Raw genomic sequence first — 17,066 nt, 5'->3', positions numbered from 1 at the left:
ACTCTAAAACTCATTGCAGTAAAATTTTAATCATACAATACCTCTCAGAAGTAGTAAGCAGAAACAAAGATTGTAAATTGGTTCTAACAAAGTACACTTATGCTTTTAGAATAAATAGATATAAGGTATTATGAAAGAATTTCTGTTTAGAGCGATAGTATTTTTTGTTAACATTTATTATATTGGCAATAATTACTGATTTCATTACAGGGCAAGGACGTGTTTTCTAAGCCTATACAATCTGCACAGTTTTATTATATGGATGGTTTTATACTGTTGTCTTCTGGCTCTGAATTTCAGCTGCGGAAGTATCACATTGACACTTGCAAAGACGAGATAAAAAGGTAGGCGGCCTCCTCCTCTCTGTGCTGTCTTTCTGGGCCGGAGGAAGCCATGTTTCCAGTAATGATGATGTTCACATTTCACAGTCACCCAACATTTAATAGTAGCCTCTTATCACCAAACTCCTGTGAGAGCTGAGTAACCCGGTTTCTACCTATTTTAAACCTTCCTGTGTGTTCCATGGTTATGGCTTTGAGAGAATGAGATGAGGAAATTGGGGATTTAAGAAAACTGAATGATCACCTTGGATCCGCGGCATATTTGAGTGACGTTATCTGGGACAAACACTATTTATAACGGTAAGTTAAAATTAGGAAATAGTTGAAGTACATGGATATACATGGGAAATAATAAACACCTAGCTTAGACAAACATTAACATTTTTCTATCTTTTTAAAAAAATTTCTAAAGCAAGAAAACATTACGGAGAGAACTAGGGACCACCCACCCTCCCTGTCATGTTTTCTTCCCTTTTCCTCCTGTGCAGCCAGTGCATTTGCTTCCCATCCGTGGTTCTGTGTTTTTTGCCCTATCCGTAGGTATTCATGTAATTTTATTTTCTGAGGGTTTCAGTGTAGCATAGGCACACCTTTCTTAATAATCAAAGTTAGTTTCTGAGGCGTGTGACCAGTGTGTCCATTTAGCTGTTGTGCGATATTCTGTGCTTGGACATGCAGACCTTTGCACCCCCCTCGCCGAGGGGCAGCAGGTGTCTGTGGCCCGTGGTTGCTATGAACAGCGTGTGCTGCCCACACGTGTCCACCCTCGGGGCCACGAGGGACATTTTCAGACTCCCCTTGCCAGGTTCTGCACAGCCTCCGAGCGCCGCTGCTCCAGCCCAGTGAGGGGAGGAGGTTCTGTCCCTCTCCAGCGGGTGGGGCACGGTCCTTCCTACCTTCTCCAGGATGCGCCCGTCTTCTTCCTCGTAGCGGATGCCCTGAGAATGGTGGAGGCTGCTGGGGAAGGACCGAGCCGCAGTCCTGCTCCTTGCTCGTGCTGCAGCTTTTTTGCTACCACTTGCACCAGGGTCACCTGGACACAGTGACTGACTTTCTCGAACCAGCAAGGCTCCAAATTAGGGACTGTTCACCGATGGGCAGACCACAGGCATTGAGCATCTCTCAGCAAAGCTGCTTGCTCCTCTGAATTTGGTTCCAGACTGGCTCCCTCAAATGTGCGTTTATCCATCTCTTGTAGTTTTATTAAAAATGCCAGGGAGTTGGCAACACGCCGATTAGTGCGCGGCAGCTTGCGGCATCAGACTGGTTTGGGGAGCAGACAGTGCGGCAGCCAGAGCCTCCCTTGCGAGGCCGGCTCTGGCTGCTCATGCCATGATTGAAACGGGTTTACCTGCAGCATGAGTCCTGTGCCTTACGTGGGGGTGTCAGGTGGGGCTCTGGGGTGTATCCCACCCTGCTGCTCCCTCACCCCAGGTGTGGGGCCCTGGTGTGTGTCCTGCACTCGGTGCTTCAGGGGGCCAGGCTCTTCCTGTCCTTTCCCCTCCATCCCGGAGTGTCGGCCTTTGTCCTAATGGTCCAGGTGTCAATACGCTGTTGCTCCAGATGCAGGAAGTTGGGGTGCTGGTCTTGGGATTTCTCTTTTAAAAAATCGTTTTCATTGTGGTAAGAGCACTTAACGTGAGCTCTACCCTCGAGGCCATTCTCAAATGCACAGTACCGCAGAGGCAGGTGTTGCACAGCGGAGCTCTCGACTTTGTCCACGCAGCTGGAACTTCATGTCCCCTACACTCCCACCCTCCCCTGCTCACTTCTGTCAGGCTGCTCCATGTGCCGTGTGTGAAGGGAATCATGCGGTGTTTGCCCCTCTGTGCCTGGCTCATTGCACTTTGCAGGGTGTTTTCGGTTTCATCCACGTGGTTACAAATGGCAAGATTTCCTTCTTTCTAAAGGCCACGTTTGCTTTGTCCACTCATCCCTCGGCAGACACGTGGGCATTCCACGTCTTGGCTGTCATGGGTGGTGCTGCGATACCTGTGAGCACGCAGGTGCCTGAGACCTCGATTTTCCTGCTTTTGGGAATATACCCAGAGTGAGATTTTGGACCAAACAGAGTCATTCCCATGTCTTTCCGTGGGGCCCCACCATTTGAGTCCCCACCAGCCACGTGCAGGTGTCCGGCCGCGCCACATCCTTGCTGTTGTTGGATACCAGCTACCCTAAGGGGCGTGAGGTGGTCGCTCACTCTGGTTTTGATTTACATTTCCCCAATCTTTTCATATTCTTATTGGCCATTTGTGTGTCTTCTTTAGAGGAACATCTATTCTAATCCTTGATCAGGTTATTAGTTTTTTTGCTATTGAGTGTTATAAGTTCCTTATTTATTTTGGAGATTAACCCTTTATCAGGTACAGAGTTTGCAAATATTTTCTCCCATTACTTAGGTTTTATCTCCTTACTCTGTTGGTTGTTTCCTTTGCTGTGTAGCAGCTTCTAGCATGATGTAGAACTGTTAGAACTAGTAAGTCCATAAAGTTATAGCATACAAAATCAACATACAAAAATCAGTTGCATTTCTTACACTGACAACAAACTATCTAAAAAGGATATTAGGAAAACAATCCCTTTTACAATAACACCAAGAAGAATAAAGTACTTAGGATTAAGCTTAACTGAGGAAGTTAAAAACTACAAAACATTAATGAAAGAAATTAAAGAAGACACAAACAACTGGGAAGAAATCCTGTGTTCATGGATTGGAAGACTATTTATTAGAATGTCTGTATTATCCAAAGCAATCTATAGAGTCAATGCAATCCCTATCAAAATGCCAATGGCGTATTTTACATAAATAGAAAAAGCAATACTAAAATTCCATGGAACCACAAAAGACCCCTAATAGCCAGAGAAATCTTGAGAAAGGAAAACAAAGCTGGAGATGTAATACTCCCTGACTGCAGATTATATTGCAAAGCTGCAGTAATCAAAACGGTGTGGCACTGGAATAAAAGCAGACCAGTGGAACAGAATGGAGAGCCCGGCACAAGTCCACGCACATTCGGACAAGGGTGCCAAGAACACACAGCGGGGAAAGGACAGTCTCTCTGACAAGCAGTGCTGGGAAAACTGGATATCTGCATGTAAAAGAATGAAATTAGACCCTTATCTTACACGATACACAAAAATTACTCAAAATGGACTAAAGACTTAAATGAAAGACCTGAAACTATAAAACTACTAGAAGAACACCTCGAGGAAAAGCTTCCATTGGTCTTGGCAATGATTTCATGGCTCTGACCACAAAAGCACAGGCAACAAAAGCAAAAATAAACCAGTGGAACTACATCAAAGCCTTTTCCCTCTTGTTACTCAGCGAGGAAGGCTTTTCACACTGCAGGCGGCTTTGTGGCTCCTTCGGCCCAGCTGGGTTGCAGCGCGTCCTGGAACCAGTTGTTGGCCGGCAAGTGGGGTACCGTGGCTGGCTTAGATCCAGGATACTCATCCGTGAAGGGGTGAGGGGCTCCCCCTGCCACAGACAGACTTGCGTGGAGTCCCCTGTCTTAGCTGGGGCCTCCTCTGCCTCGTCTGTTCCTGGGGCCGCTGGGTCCCGGGAGTGAACCTCTGTCCTGGGCTGGGGTGAGCGGACGGGAGGGACTTCAGGACCCACGGACTCTGCACCGAGGAGAGCAGCCTCCCACCCGCAGTCTCCCCCCAGCCCCATTTCCAGAGACATGTGCTGCTTTGAAGCCCCAAACCTTATTTTTGTTTTGTGGGAGGGAGAGTTTCACATATCTACTCGCCTCCCCCCCTCCCCCCGCCCCGACCTTCCGAGTGAGTTGGCGCAGAAGACTGAGAATTGTCTCTGAGATTTGGAATTGTGCTGCTTCCCTCTGGCCTCCTCCTGTGTTCTTTTTACTCTCGGGGGTTGTTGCCTTAAAAATCACCCTGCGGCCACTTCAGTGGATTCTGGAGAGGTAGTGAAGCCACTGCATTTGCTCAATTTGTGACGTTCAGCTGAGGGTAGCAGGTTTTTTTAGACACACATGGAAATACATAAACCCTATAAGGAAAAATCTGATGACTTGACCACAGACTGATCAAAGAAGGAGGCGGAGGAAACTCTTCAACACCAAAAATCACCAGAAGTAGTTAAATGTTAAATGAGAACCCAGCTATTGTTTGGCAACGTTTATGATGGACAACGGTAGGCAGAGACAGAGTGACCTGAGTTGGGATTTGAAGCTGCGAGTTCCCTGCTGCATCCGAGGACACACTTGATGGTCCTGACTCGAGAGGTCTTGGCCCTCCCTCAGCCATGGCCGGGCCCGGCTGGGGGTCCTATGGGGGTCCCAGCCCCTCCAGTGCAGGAAGGCAGTGGCTGCTGTGACCTCAGCCCTGATTGATGACACAACTGATCACACGAGGACTGTGGACATCTGCCTCTTGAACAACACCTGTGTCATTGACCGTGTCCCCACTGCAGGTGACGGCCCCACCAAAACCTTACTAATCGAGTGAGCTGACACTTTGCTAGCTCACATCTTTTGCCTCGTCAGACAGACACAGGCTTAGAGTAAATAGTCAAAAACTACAACCCAGTTGGTGGCAAAGAAAATTGGAAAAGCAATGATCCTAAAAAGTGTTATATTTTGATTTTGAAAGATTACTTCTCCGTGCTGCCTGAACGCCTCCAGACTGGCCTTCCCCACCGGGCTCCTGCGTGTCCAGCCGCAGGTCTCACACCACGTGCCCGGCTGTTCCTCTGTGGTGGCTCTTTCCCTTTCCTCATCTGTACTGTCCATAGAGTTTCTATACATTTTTTCCAGACTGAATGGCTGCTGTCTGCATTGTTAGGCATTCTTCTGCATGGTCTTAAGCAGTTTTGTGTTATGAGTGTGCAGTGACTTACGTCATCGTCATCCTGTGACCAGACGTTTACCCCCAGAGCTCCCTGTGATTGGTGTCTGTGCGTGGCCACCCTGGGGCCAGCCCCTGCATCCCTGAGGCCTGTCCCACTGCCACCCTACAGCCGCCCTGGGCGAGGTGCAGGGCCCACGGCCCGTTCCACTGTCACTGTCAGGTCAGCTGTCCCAAGATCCCGCAGATGCTGAGCTACCCTGTCGCTATCCATCCACCTGCCCTGGAGTGGCACCAGCGTCTGCCTGGGCCTGGTCCAGTCCTCCCTGGACCTCCCTGGGGCTCTGTCTTCACTTGGCGAGTTCTCTCTGGGCAAGAGCACTTTCCGGAATTGCCAGCCGGTCACATTCCTCCGCGAAGTTATCACTAGGGGTTAAGACCAACGTTTATCAAACCCATACCAACTGCTTATGTCACTCTTTAGAAAACTTAAGAACTTACATTTAAAGGCAAATACAGATAATTTACAACTGGTTGGGTGCCTCCTTAAGTATATGTAATTATTTCAGAATTAGGAGACAAATTTGCTTTCTCATAGATAGTAATGAATTGTCTTTGGCGATATAAAATGATATTATTTTCATCAAGTTTTCCTAAAGGAAAATCTAGAGTTTCTTAATGGAAAACTAAAGTTTTTCCTGAAGGAAAGTTAAGGTAGCCAATTTACTTATTTCGTCAGTGTTATAAACAATGACTTTTTAAGTGATATGACAACTATTTTCATTTTCAATTTTTTGAAAGGTAGAATGTTTAATTATAGTTGAAGGGAAGAAAAAAGATTGATCATCTTTATTTTTCTTCCAGATATAAGCAGAAGAGTTGGTCCAAGCCAGTTTTCAGGCTATCTATGACTGGCGGGGTGGATGTGACCAGTTTATCAGCAGTGAACGACTTTTATTCCCGTATCCTTCTCCCAGGTCCCTCCGTGTTGTACCTGCCGGCATCATTCTTCTGACAGGCATTTGCTGAGCACCTGATGGGTGGGTGCTGGGCTGGGCACAGGAGCACGGGACCCTCCTCCTCCCGGGGCAATAGTCTTTGCAATAATTGCACATAATTAAGACAATTGAGATAATTTCATCTCAACAGGGAGAAATGCCTTAAAGGAAAAAAAAAAACCCCGGGGCAATAGAGCTCCTGGCATGTAGCAGGTGAGCTGACCTGGCATTTCTGTTATATACTGCATTGAATAATATGTAGTAATTTGCCACATTTTCTTAGTAAACTGTTATACTTACCAGTTAATGCTGTGATTAAACTGCACAGTTATTCCATCGCCTACAAAGGCCTGGCAAACCTCACAGTGGTTGCTGTTTGTAGATTATGAAATTGAGTCTAAAACTTTTTGAGTTTTTATAGCTAATATCATCACTTTTAATTTAAAAAAGTTGATTTTAATTTATTTAGGAGAAAAGCTCCTGATCTTTAGAAATTCATTTTATAAAATTTTAATTTATTTGACGATAGGTCCAAGTTGAACTCTATTAAAGGATTTTATAGTTGAAATTTCAGAAAGACTGAAATAAAGTGTTGTGTTCTAGTGTATTTTGGTTAGAAATGTGGCATTAATATTTTTATGCTAGAATTATTTGCTAAAAGAAAACCCAACCTGGCAGAAATGTGTCATTACGATTATTCTAGCTTAGATTATGGTTTCTGCGTATCTTGGCGTTAGCACTGGATTTACTCCTGAATCTAGCACTCTTTGCACCCTCCCGTGTATACTTTTTATAACAGTGTTCAGGGCTACACATTGAAGGTTGGGTAGTTTGAGTGGTCACATGAGTCCTGCATCTATAAATTGCCCCTCATATTTCAAGTTTGTGGAGTTAATGATCGTGACCTAAGCCTACACCACCTTGTAGGCTGCTACCTGCAGAACTTCCGAGACTCCTAACTAGCCATCCATCTGTGAGTCTTCTAATGTTCCCGCATTTATTAATAAAAGAGACGGACCTGTCCCTCCCGGTGGGTAAGGTGACCGAGAGCGTTCCCTAACTGCACCGCTGCAGACGTTGTGCTCACGGCCGGCCGGAACAGGACTGTGGAAGTGTTCGACCTCAACGTCGGCTGCAGTGCGGCGGTGATAGCCGAAGCCCATTCTCGGCCTGTCCATCAAATCTGCCAGAATAAAGTGAGTTTTTGGACAGTATATATCTTTTGTGAAATTATGTGCTTAAAGTGCTTACCAGATAGAAATGTCTGATGCAATTTTATAATTGTTTGGTACCAAATTCAATGTTAAGTTTTATTGATCATTAAGTTAATTTAATCCTTGATGTTTGACCTTAGAAGAGATTTTAATATCATGGTGAATGTTCATTTGTGCACTTTTGTCTTTGATGATTTTATGGCCCACTGCTAGACTTTGCTAGCAATACATTCTCACTTAAAGCTTGACAGAGGGTTTGGGCATTTCACGCCCAGCTGGATCGAGTGGCAGCCACACGCTCTGCGGGGGGTGGGAGCAGCCTTGCTGGGGCGGTAGCTCTCTCGGGCGGGCTGTTGGGGGCAGCAGTGGTTTCGGCAGACAGAGTTTGCAAACATGCGCAGCTGTGGGTTGCAGGTGGCACCAGCGCAGCAAACGGTTTTGATGGATCCGTTGTCTCAGAGCCGCTCAGTCCAGACGACGTTTTGTTACCCAAAAGTGCATCCAATGCTCATCAACAAAACTGGATTTTTTAAGAACTAAAACTACAATTTTGATTTTTGGTGTTTGGAAAGGCTTTCCAAGTTAAGGATTTACCTTAGAATGCTTTCTAACTTCCATATTATGGTTCAAGGCTTATCATTTTGCTAAGTAAAGTCTTACTGTGTTGGCTAAAGAGACTTGCGTCCACAGTTTAACACATCTCCAAGGCTTACTTTAAATTCCTGTTTGATAGGGCAGGTATGGTCTGAAAACCCGTGAAGTTTTGCATCAGTTCCAATGGCAGAGAGAGCACCAAATCTGGGCTGTTGAGTTAAACTGCACTGAAGCAGGTTTGTCCCAGTGTCTCTGCGGCGTGAGGGGGGCTGCAGGGACACAGGAGGACTCTGCCTGGGGGCTCCGTGTGGGGAAGACAGTCCTGCAGTGCCGGGACAGCGGCAGAGGCAGGTCCAGGGACTTGGCAGTGGGGGCGGCCGGAGCTTTGGGCTGGAGGCCGGGCAGACGCCTGGGAGCTGCCTGGGCGGAGAAGTGACCTCGCGCACTCTGTGCGGCATCCCCGGGCGCCGCGAAAGGCCTGTAAATGCATTTTATCTTGACACTCTTTTCAGACTTACACCGTTGGCCACTCATTAATAGGACATTTCAAATAACGGTAAGCGGAGGCTTTTACTGTGGAAAAATATCAGCTTGGAGAGAGTTGTTGAAGAAAAGTTTACTATTTTTCTTCATCTTCTTTTATTTGTACAGAATCTAGTATCATAAAAACAGAGCAAACATGTTTTTAAACACTATGCAGTAGGTCCCCTGATGAAGGAATCTCTTTGAAGAATTTTGTAACTTCTTTCTGAGGCTACTAAAATAACAAACTTCAAACGCAAAGTGCGTGTTAGTCAGATCAGCACTGTGTATAATATCCCAGGCTTTTATTTCTTCTGGGGAGAGCTGGTAATGTGTGGAGGAGGGACAGGTGTGCTGCTTGGTGTCTGAGAGCCGTGACGTCATGCTACTGCTTCACAGTAACATCTGTGAAGTTTAGGTTGAGTTTAAGATTTGATTGTTAGATTTTATATAGTTCTGGGCTTTTACATAAGTTTGATAATGGAGTCATTAACTTTTTAAATGATCCTTAGCCTAATACCCGTCTTATTTTTTAGCTATCATGACTTCTTTTGAATTCAAGTGCAACTCAGTGAGATGTTGACAGCTAGTGTTTTGATGTAGAATGTTAAAGTATAGGTGTGACTTACTGAATTCATTTAGTGAAACTTCCAGGCCCAGGTGTTTGCCTTTAAGACACCTGAATGCAGACTGTGGTTCCCGTCATCTCTGGGTCTGGCCCGGAGCTGGAACCTGCTCCGCCACCCTTGCTGATGGGAGACATGACTACCCGCTACCAGCACCGAGCAAAGGATATAGTTATTTGTGTAAGAAATAAGGTGTAAACTTGAGAGCAAACGGTTTCTTGGAAAGACCAGTCAACATGTAGATTTGGGGGTTACAGTTTGACAAGTAGCGTTTGGAAATTTTTCATGTATTATTCTCAAAATGCAACATATAAATGTTTATCTAAAGATAAGGTTTGCTGACGTTCCAGTGTCTCTTGAAATGTTGTGTAGTTGTACATTTAGTCAGCTTTCCCAGAGTCTCTGTGAGTCTTTGGATAATAGAGTTCCATGAGGATTGACTAAATTTACCAAATATTGTCACTATTGAGTTAAAATTTTTCAGTCATGAAGATAAATGAACCTCATGTATGAAGTTACTTTCATGTTGTAAATTCTACATTTTACATACACTTCTTACTTTTTTGACACTTGCTACTTCTTGCCTATGACGTATTGTGAATTACTAGAAAAGTATTTCTTTGTTCATTTAAATTTTGAATTTGTTGTGCATGACTCTTATTAAAGGTGGTCTTTTCAAAGACAATTATAATTTATTTTTGCTGTTTGGAAAATGGTCTGCCAGCATTTCCATTATAAATCCCTATTTTCCTTTTCTTTTACTTGTTCTACTCTTTATTTCTTTCTGGGGTTTATGACAGAACAATAAAAACTTGGTCTGGATTAAAACTTGGCATATTATAGCTCAGGCTGAAATTTCTTTTTAAATTTAGTTCCCAAATTTATTTTAAATTGTTTCGGATGTTTAGGTTGCAAATGCAAAATATAATTTTGGAGTTTTAAATGGTTTTTAAAAACTTATGACTTAAAAATTAAGACTCTAGCTTTAAAATAATGGTAAAGACAACTTTTTTAAAACTTAGCTAACCAATTTTTCTTATATTTTCAAGAGAGGTTATTTCATTTTGGAAAATGATGTAATGCTATTTTGTGTGACATCTTATAATTTTCTTGTTTTTTCCCCCTTTCTGTTCCCATTTCGTAATAGAAAAGTTTTTAACCTTTTGTACACAATACTTTTCTCTGTTAAAAGGATTAAACACATGAAATCTGTTAGCATGTGCTAAGTTCATTAAATGATAGTTATTCTTTTTAAATATAAATGTATGAAGGCTGGTGGATATTGTTTAGAAAACTCTTAATGTCCACCTGAAACTAATCTCACACAATTGAGTGTTGAGGATAAATGCACAAGAACTTTTCTACCTGCAGTAGAGGATCAGACGCTGACTTAGATGCAGTCTCAGCTTTCAAAGAGATCACAGCACAGAAGGTGGCAGGCGGGACTGAGAGACGCCCGTGCAGAGCTGGCTGTTCGGAACGTGTAAAGTGCAGGAGCTGCCGGAGCTCCGAGGACAGGAGCGTCCTCTGTTCCCAGAGGAGAGAAGGCTGCGTCTGAACTGGGACTGTCCATTCTCACATTTTGTCAGATAAACATTTTGGCTTTATGAGGACTTTGAAGGTACAGAACATAGAGACCCAGAAGGGCTGAGTTAACTTGTTCAGCCGCCTGTATAGTCGGAGAGTTTGGACTCCTCTCCGCACTGCGCTCTGTTCTCGTAGACGACTCATTTAAAATCTTGGAAGTGGGTTGATGCGCGTGAAGGCCCTGAAGGCTGAGTGCCTCAGTCTGTTTGGGCTGCTCTAGCCAAATACCTTAGACGGGGGAATCAGAAATGACAGAAACCCATTGCTCACAGTTCTGGAGGCTGCGAAGTCCACGATCAGGATGCCGACAGATTCAGTGTCTCCTGAGGGCTCTGTCCTTCAAAGACGCTGCGTCCTCATGTGGTGGGAGGGACCACAAGCTCCCTCGAGCCTCCTTTGTAAGGGCACTAATCCCATTTGGGAGGGCTCCACCCTCATGACCCAGTCACCTCCCAAAGGCCCCGCCTGTTAATACTATTACATTGGGGGTCAGGTTGCAACACATGAATTTGGGGGGCACATTCAAACCACAGCACTGAGTAGCCTCTAGCTCCATGCAAGAGTCTCTGTAGTGCAGCAGCTGGGAGCCAAGGTTTACCGGGTGCCGGTGGAATGCTGTGACCATTACCTGTGTCATCCTCACAGCCTCCCATGAGGGTGTGTCATGGATGAAGACACAGAATCCAAGGACTTGCCCTGGCCCCACCCCAACCATGCCTGTGGCTGTCTCACGCCTGCTGTCCCCATGGAGGAGGATGGGGTGCTCCTGGCTGCTGTCCCCCCGGGGGAGGATGGGGTGCTCATGGCCTGCTGTCCCCATGGAGGAGGACAAGGAGCTTGTGGCTGTCTGGTGGCTGGCACCCAGTGGATGTGCTGAAAATCATGCCTAAAAACAAGATTGACTCCCAAATTTGATACGTTTTGTCTCTTCAGTGCTGACTTTGAGCTTCTCTTGGTTATTGTCTTTATTTTGATATTTGTGTAAACTGTTTTTGGAGGCTTTCGATGAACTAGATGAGGCATTGTTTGTAATAGATTTACATTTAGCTTCATTCTGGCTTATAGAAAAATCATTTCTTCGAACACTTCAAGCCATGAAAAGGCATTTACTTGGAGAATGAAGATATATATATATATATATATATATATATATATATATGTAACATGATAAAGATTTGTTTTAAAAAAGGTGTTTATTTTTTGTTGGCTTGATTAAAATTCATGAATTTTCAAGATTTAGAATGTCAAATTTCATATTTTCCCATATAATTTTCTATAATGAACATTGTTTTTCTAAAGATATGTTCGAAGTCAGCAATGAGGATTGTGAGTAAACAAAGAGCTGTGAGTCCTATAACAAGACGAGTCATGATTTATGGCAAATTGTAGACTTTCAAGTCAAATCAGAAACTTGCCACTCTTATTAGGAAATAAGACATTTCCCTTCAGGAAGACATCAGTGGCGTTCGAGTGAGAACTCTGCAGGGACGGATTTTCAGACCGTCTTTCAAGGCTCAGGTGCTGGCCAGCGGCGCAGTCTCTGCTTTCCTCTGCTTTGCACACCCGATGTGCACACGGCCTTCTGAATCCTGGTCCTGTGTGTTTAAAAACCACTGCTGAGAAGGGTAGGTGTGGTGGTGGCACCTGTAGTCCCAGCTGCGTGGGAGGATCCCTGGAGCCCAGGAGTTTGAGTCCAGCCCGGGCAGCGAGACCCAGTCCCAAAAACAAAACAAAAAGATTTAACTGCCCACCCCCCCACCTCTCACCCCCGCACCATGAAGGACAACAGTTCTAGTCACTGAACACTCTGCTGCTGACTGATAGGCTGACTTACGTATGCAGCAGACATGCTTTGGGCCAACAGGGCCCTCCAGAGCACACCTTCCTCTGGGGAAGGCGGGCTGTGGACGCAGCCTGGCCGTGGTCTCTGCTCGGAGGACTTGCCCCTCAGTCCAGCACCCGGCCTGGGTGAGCTGAGCGAGAACCCGAAGCCTCGGAGCGGGGCCTGTGGGGCGGTCTAGCCAGCCCTCCCCAAGGGGCATCCCTGCCCCGTTACCTGGTGGCAGGTGCCCTCTGTGGACACCCCGAGCCCCAAGTGATGGCTCCAGCCATTGCCACCTGGCGGTGGCTGTGGTCTTGGTCACGGCTGCCCTTCTCTCCCTGTGCTCCGACTTGGCGGGAATCGTGTCCCCAGGTTTCATCCCGTCCTGCCTGGGGACCTGATTTGACACAAATCTGAAGTCACTTTCACCCAGCAGCAGTTGGGTTGCTGTAATTCATGTTTCTCATGAACTGGGTACAACAGGCTGTGGCCGGGGCCCTGTGTGTCAGTGGTCAACTGAACTCTCTTCCAGGTAGCGGTCAAACTTTTCATTGAAAAATTATTTAATTGAATTTATTAACTTACCTTTTTATTTATAATTAAATTAATGAAGGCTTTAGTTCTCAGATACCATGAACAGACCACCTGACCCTCTGTCCCTGGGAAATAGTCGGTGACTGTTTTCTATTGATGTCTCGTGTCTGAAGAGGGACACAGCCAGCCAGGTCCCTCAGACACGTTTTATGTGCTAAAATACCGGGCTTGCGAGTGGTGTGTTAAGGGCTTGCACCCTGACTGTGGTGGAATTTTAGTTTCCTTGTGCACTTCTAGAAGGTCGTTGGTTCCACGGCTGTGTTACTCCGCGTGGTCAGGCGCGTGGCCGGAGCTGTACGAAGTGCACCGTCAGTGCCGGTCTGCCTTTCACTGTGCTGTGGTGTGCGTGGGGCCCAGTGGCTTTCTGCCTGTCATTTGTCTGTATTTGCTTCCTTTTTGGCTGGGCTGTGTCACTCCTGAACTCACCTGCGTGAAAACTCGCCCTGGATGGGTGTGGGGCCGTGAGGCCAGTCCTAACTCCGCACGGCCGTGGGTCGTGCTCAGGCTGCTAAATACCCCGATTCGATCTTTACACACTGTATCGAAAACCACACCGTGCCCGTAAATACGTGCAATTATTATGTGTCAATTAACAACAAATAAATTATAAATGACCAGTTGTTCTTCTAAATGTGCCGTGAACGATTTATCCCAGACATGGCAGGTGACTCTTCCCCCAGTGCCCTGGTGCAGTTCTGGTGGCGCCTCTGGCTGCCGCTGTTCCCAGCACACGCATGTGTGTCCCTGTGCTGTGGTTCCCAGTGAGGTCCACAGCGACCCTGCAGCCCAGACCTGCCCCACAGGGGGTGCATTCGCCTGCAGGGAGCTGCATTTTTCTCTCCATTTGTTAAACACCACGCAGTGCTCTCTTTAGGAGGTACGCGATATAAAATGAGTCATTTCTTTTAAAAGCTTCCTCTTTTTAGAGCTTTGTTAAAAATATATTTTTTTATGTAAAAGTAGATTTTACATGAAACTTTGTTTTCAGTATTTTCTTAAGTTCTATTAAGATTTTGTTTTCCAAGTGGTTATCTTTTCTCGCCATAAAAATGGAATCAAATAGCCCAGGTTAGTAAGCTGGTTACTGTCTGCCTTTGGGCTGAACTGTTAATTCAATACCTTTTCCTAATAACACAGTCAGACAGGTCAGTGTTTATTTCAACTCCTTGCACCTTAAAGTTGGCATGTACATGTAGGTGCATGTGCAGGAATATATGTATGCACATGTATGAGTATATATGTGCACATGTAAGTGTACACATGCATGTGTAAATGCATGAGTGGGCATGTACACGTTTGTGCATATGCATGTATGTGCGTGTGCATATGCATGTATGTCTGGGTGCCTCTGCGTGTGTGCCTATTAATGAATTCATGTAGAATATCTGTTGAAAACTACTCTGTGCTCAGCTCTGTTCCGTGAATACACGAGTGAGGACAGCAAAGTCCTGTGCTCGAGGAACGTGTGTGCACACGAGGGCAGGCCCTCTGTGCTCATCGGGTGAGGGGTGAACAGTGTGCACGGGAAGTAGAGAAGGGGCTGGGGGCTGGGAGGGGCTGGTGTGGCGAAGCTGAGGGGTGTGGGCCTCAGCGGTCTGACGTAGAGCAGCGGACAGCCCCTCGGGCTGGAAGGCCTAGTCAGGACTTTGGGATTTCCCTGGGTGGGGGGCAGCCAGCAAGAAGGATCAAGCCAGAGTGCGACTGAGTGATGTGCTCGTGTGAGTGAAACTCATGTGTGATACACGTGTGTGGGTGATACGCACGTGTGAGTGATAAGCACTAGTGAGTGGTATGCACACGTGTGAATGCTATACATTATGTGCACATGTGAGTGAAACACATGTGTGGGTGATGTGCTCATGTGAGTGGGGTGCACGTGAGTGTGGGGTGCACGTGAGTGTGGTGTGCACGTGTGTCTGTGCCATGCTGTGTGTAGTTAAGTTGCACGGCCTGCATCCCAGCTGTGAGGGGCGTGTCCCCAGCTGCTGGCGCTTACTGTTCAGACTCAGGCCAGGTAACAGTCAGAGGGCCGTGACGTCATTACTGAGGCGCGGCGGAGTCAGGTCCAGTGACTCTGTGTTTGGGCGGGAGGGCAGGGAAGCTTTGTTTCAGGAAGGGTGGCTGCTCCTATTGCACATGATGCAGTTGTCCCGCTGATGGTGGAAGGTGGGGCATGTGCGGAAGGTGGGTAGGGACAGGTGTGTCCCCAGGGTGCCAGGGCCTGTCCTCAGTGATGCAGTTGGTGCCCTGAAACCACATTTCTCCTTTGCCCTGGAGGCAGCAGCTCCTTCCTGTGGCACCAGCTAAAATGGATGTTCAGTTTTTTCAAATTTGCAGAATCAGCTGCCTCTGGCCCCCACCCTGAGACAGCAGCCCCAGCCCTGCAGTGCTCCTGTGCAGGGTTGGGGCCCCAGGCCGCAGCACCCCTCCTCCAAGCTGAGACACCAGCAGGCGCTGATGAGGGCCCGCCTCGCGCTCTCGTGTTCCTGGCCCAGGGGTGCTCCCTAGCACCAGCCCCGAGCCTTCGGTAGCCAGTAGCTCTTATGTGACAGCTATTGATGAACTGCCCCTGTTGCAATACCTGCTGTGGTGCCTGCTTCCTGCCTGGACCCTGGGGTGCAGCTCGTGTCCTGCAGTAGGCTCCAGGCGGGCAGGTGTGCATGCAGGGGCCGTCCCGGAGGCTGAGCCATTGTCCGGGCAAGAGGGGATGATGGCCTCTGCTGGGTGGTGGTTTCATGTTCAATCTGTCTTCAGATAATCTGGGTCAAGGCCAGAAGAGCCGCTCCTTCCTGGTGGACTTGGACAGTTGAAACGGGCTCTCTGAAGCAGCATCACCACGTTTCAGGTGTGCCCTGCAAGGGTCCTGAGGGTGCTTCACTGCAGACGCTCAGGTGGAGACATTTGCAGGTGGGGCCCACCTCATTCCCGGGCTGACATCGCGCCCGTCTACTCTGCCAGTTCAAGGGGAGTGACTCTCTTTTAAGTCTTGTCTTTTTGTTAAGAGTTTTAGTGTTTTTGTTTTAGGAAACTGCCTGAAACTTACACATTTTGTAACAGCTTGAGCAATGGCTGTATAGTAGCCGGAATCTTCTCAAACCTATGTGGTCTCTCGGTGATGACTGCAATATTTTGTGAATCATTGTGGTATGCTCTTGGATGAGAGGTGCTATATTAGGAAAAATAGTTCTGAGGTTTTTTGGGGAAAAATAGCTGGTTTTATTTCCTGAGAATAAACATCTGAATGGTATATGATGGAATGAAAGGCAAGGGGTGTAAGGTTACATTATGTTTTAATAGCTTGTGTTTTAAGACACTTCTTTTACATTTTTGTTCAGTTGCACAATGTACACGAAAGTGTTCAAGCGAACCGCAGCCATGCGGGGGCCACTGCCACAAACCGTCATCCTGCAAGTCCCAGAGCAGGAGAGGCGCAAATCCTCATTGGCCCAGATGCCACGTTTCCAGTGAAATAGAGAACAGGCCATTTCCAGTTTGTGTTGAGCTCAGTACCCAGCACAGCCACGTCAGTCAGGCATCGATACGCTTTTGCTTATTTGCTTTTTACTGTCCTCGTGCACCACCAATAAAATGATCTCTTCTGAGAGTTGCCCCTATGGCTGGTTGTGTTGGACAAATGGAATTTGACTCATTTTATCATTGTATTAACAAGAGTGCTAAATACATCAAAGAGTGATGGCCGTATTTTCCTGCTTCTAAGTTATGCGTTAATATCATTAAATGGCTCATTTTTAGGATGAAAATACATAAATCTTTCATGATTTATTAATATCCTTAAAAATCATACCAAGTGTTTTTACTTTATATGTTTTTAAAACTTGACAGGCTGTTACTCTTTTGTCCTCTCTCTGAATAAGATATTTGCTGTTTTGTGTTGTAAATATATAGTGCTAGACAGCTGATTTGAATTAAAAAACAAGACTATTTAAAGGTTT

At 46.3% G+C, this 17,066-nt stretch overlaps 1 protein-coding gene across 1 annotated transcript in view; it reads left to right on the top strand.

Annotated features, from left to right (window-relative positions):
- The window catches only part of WDR27 (WD repeat domain 27), a 152,590-nt gene that overhangs the window by 45,527 nt on the left and 89,997 nt on the right, over window positions 1-17,066 (top strand). Inside the window, exons 19-21 of the mRNA XM_045544738.1 lie at window positions 211-344; window positions 6,021-6,118; window positions 7,229-7,350. Coding sequence (XP_045400694.1) covers window positions 211-344; window positions 6,021-6,118; window positions 7,229-7,350 — 354 coding nt within the window. The remainder of the gene's footprint in view (window positions 1-210; window positions 345-6,020; window positions 6,119-7,228; window positions 7,351-17,066) is intronic.

Source organism: Lemur catta, chromosome 2 (assembly GCF_020740605.2).
Source record: "Lemur catta isolate mLemCat1 chromosome 2, mLemCat1.pri, whole genome shotgun sequence".
NCBI lineage: Eukaryota > Metazoa > Chordata > Mammalia > Primates > Lemuridae > Lemur > Lemur catta.
The sequence above is the reverse complement of the archived record's forward strand: the minus strand, read 5'-3'. Positions and strand labels throughout refer to the sequence as shown.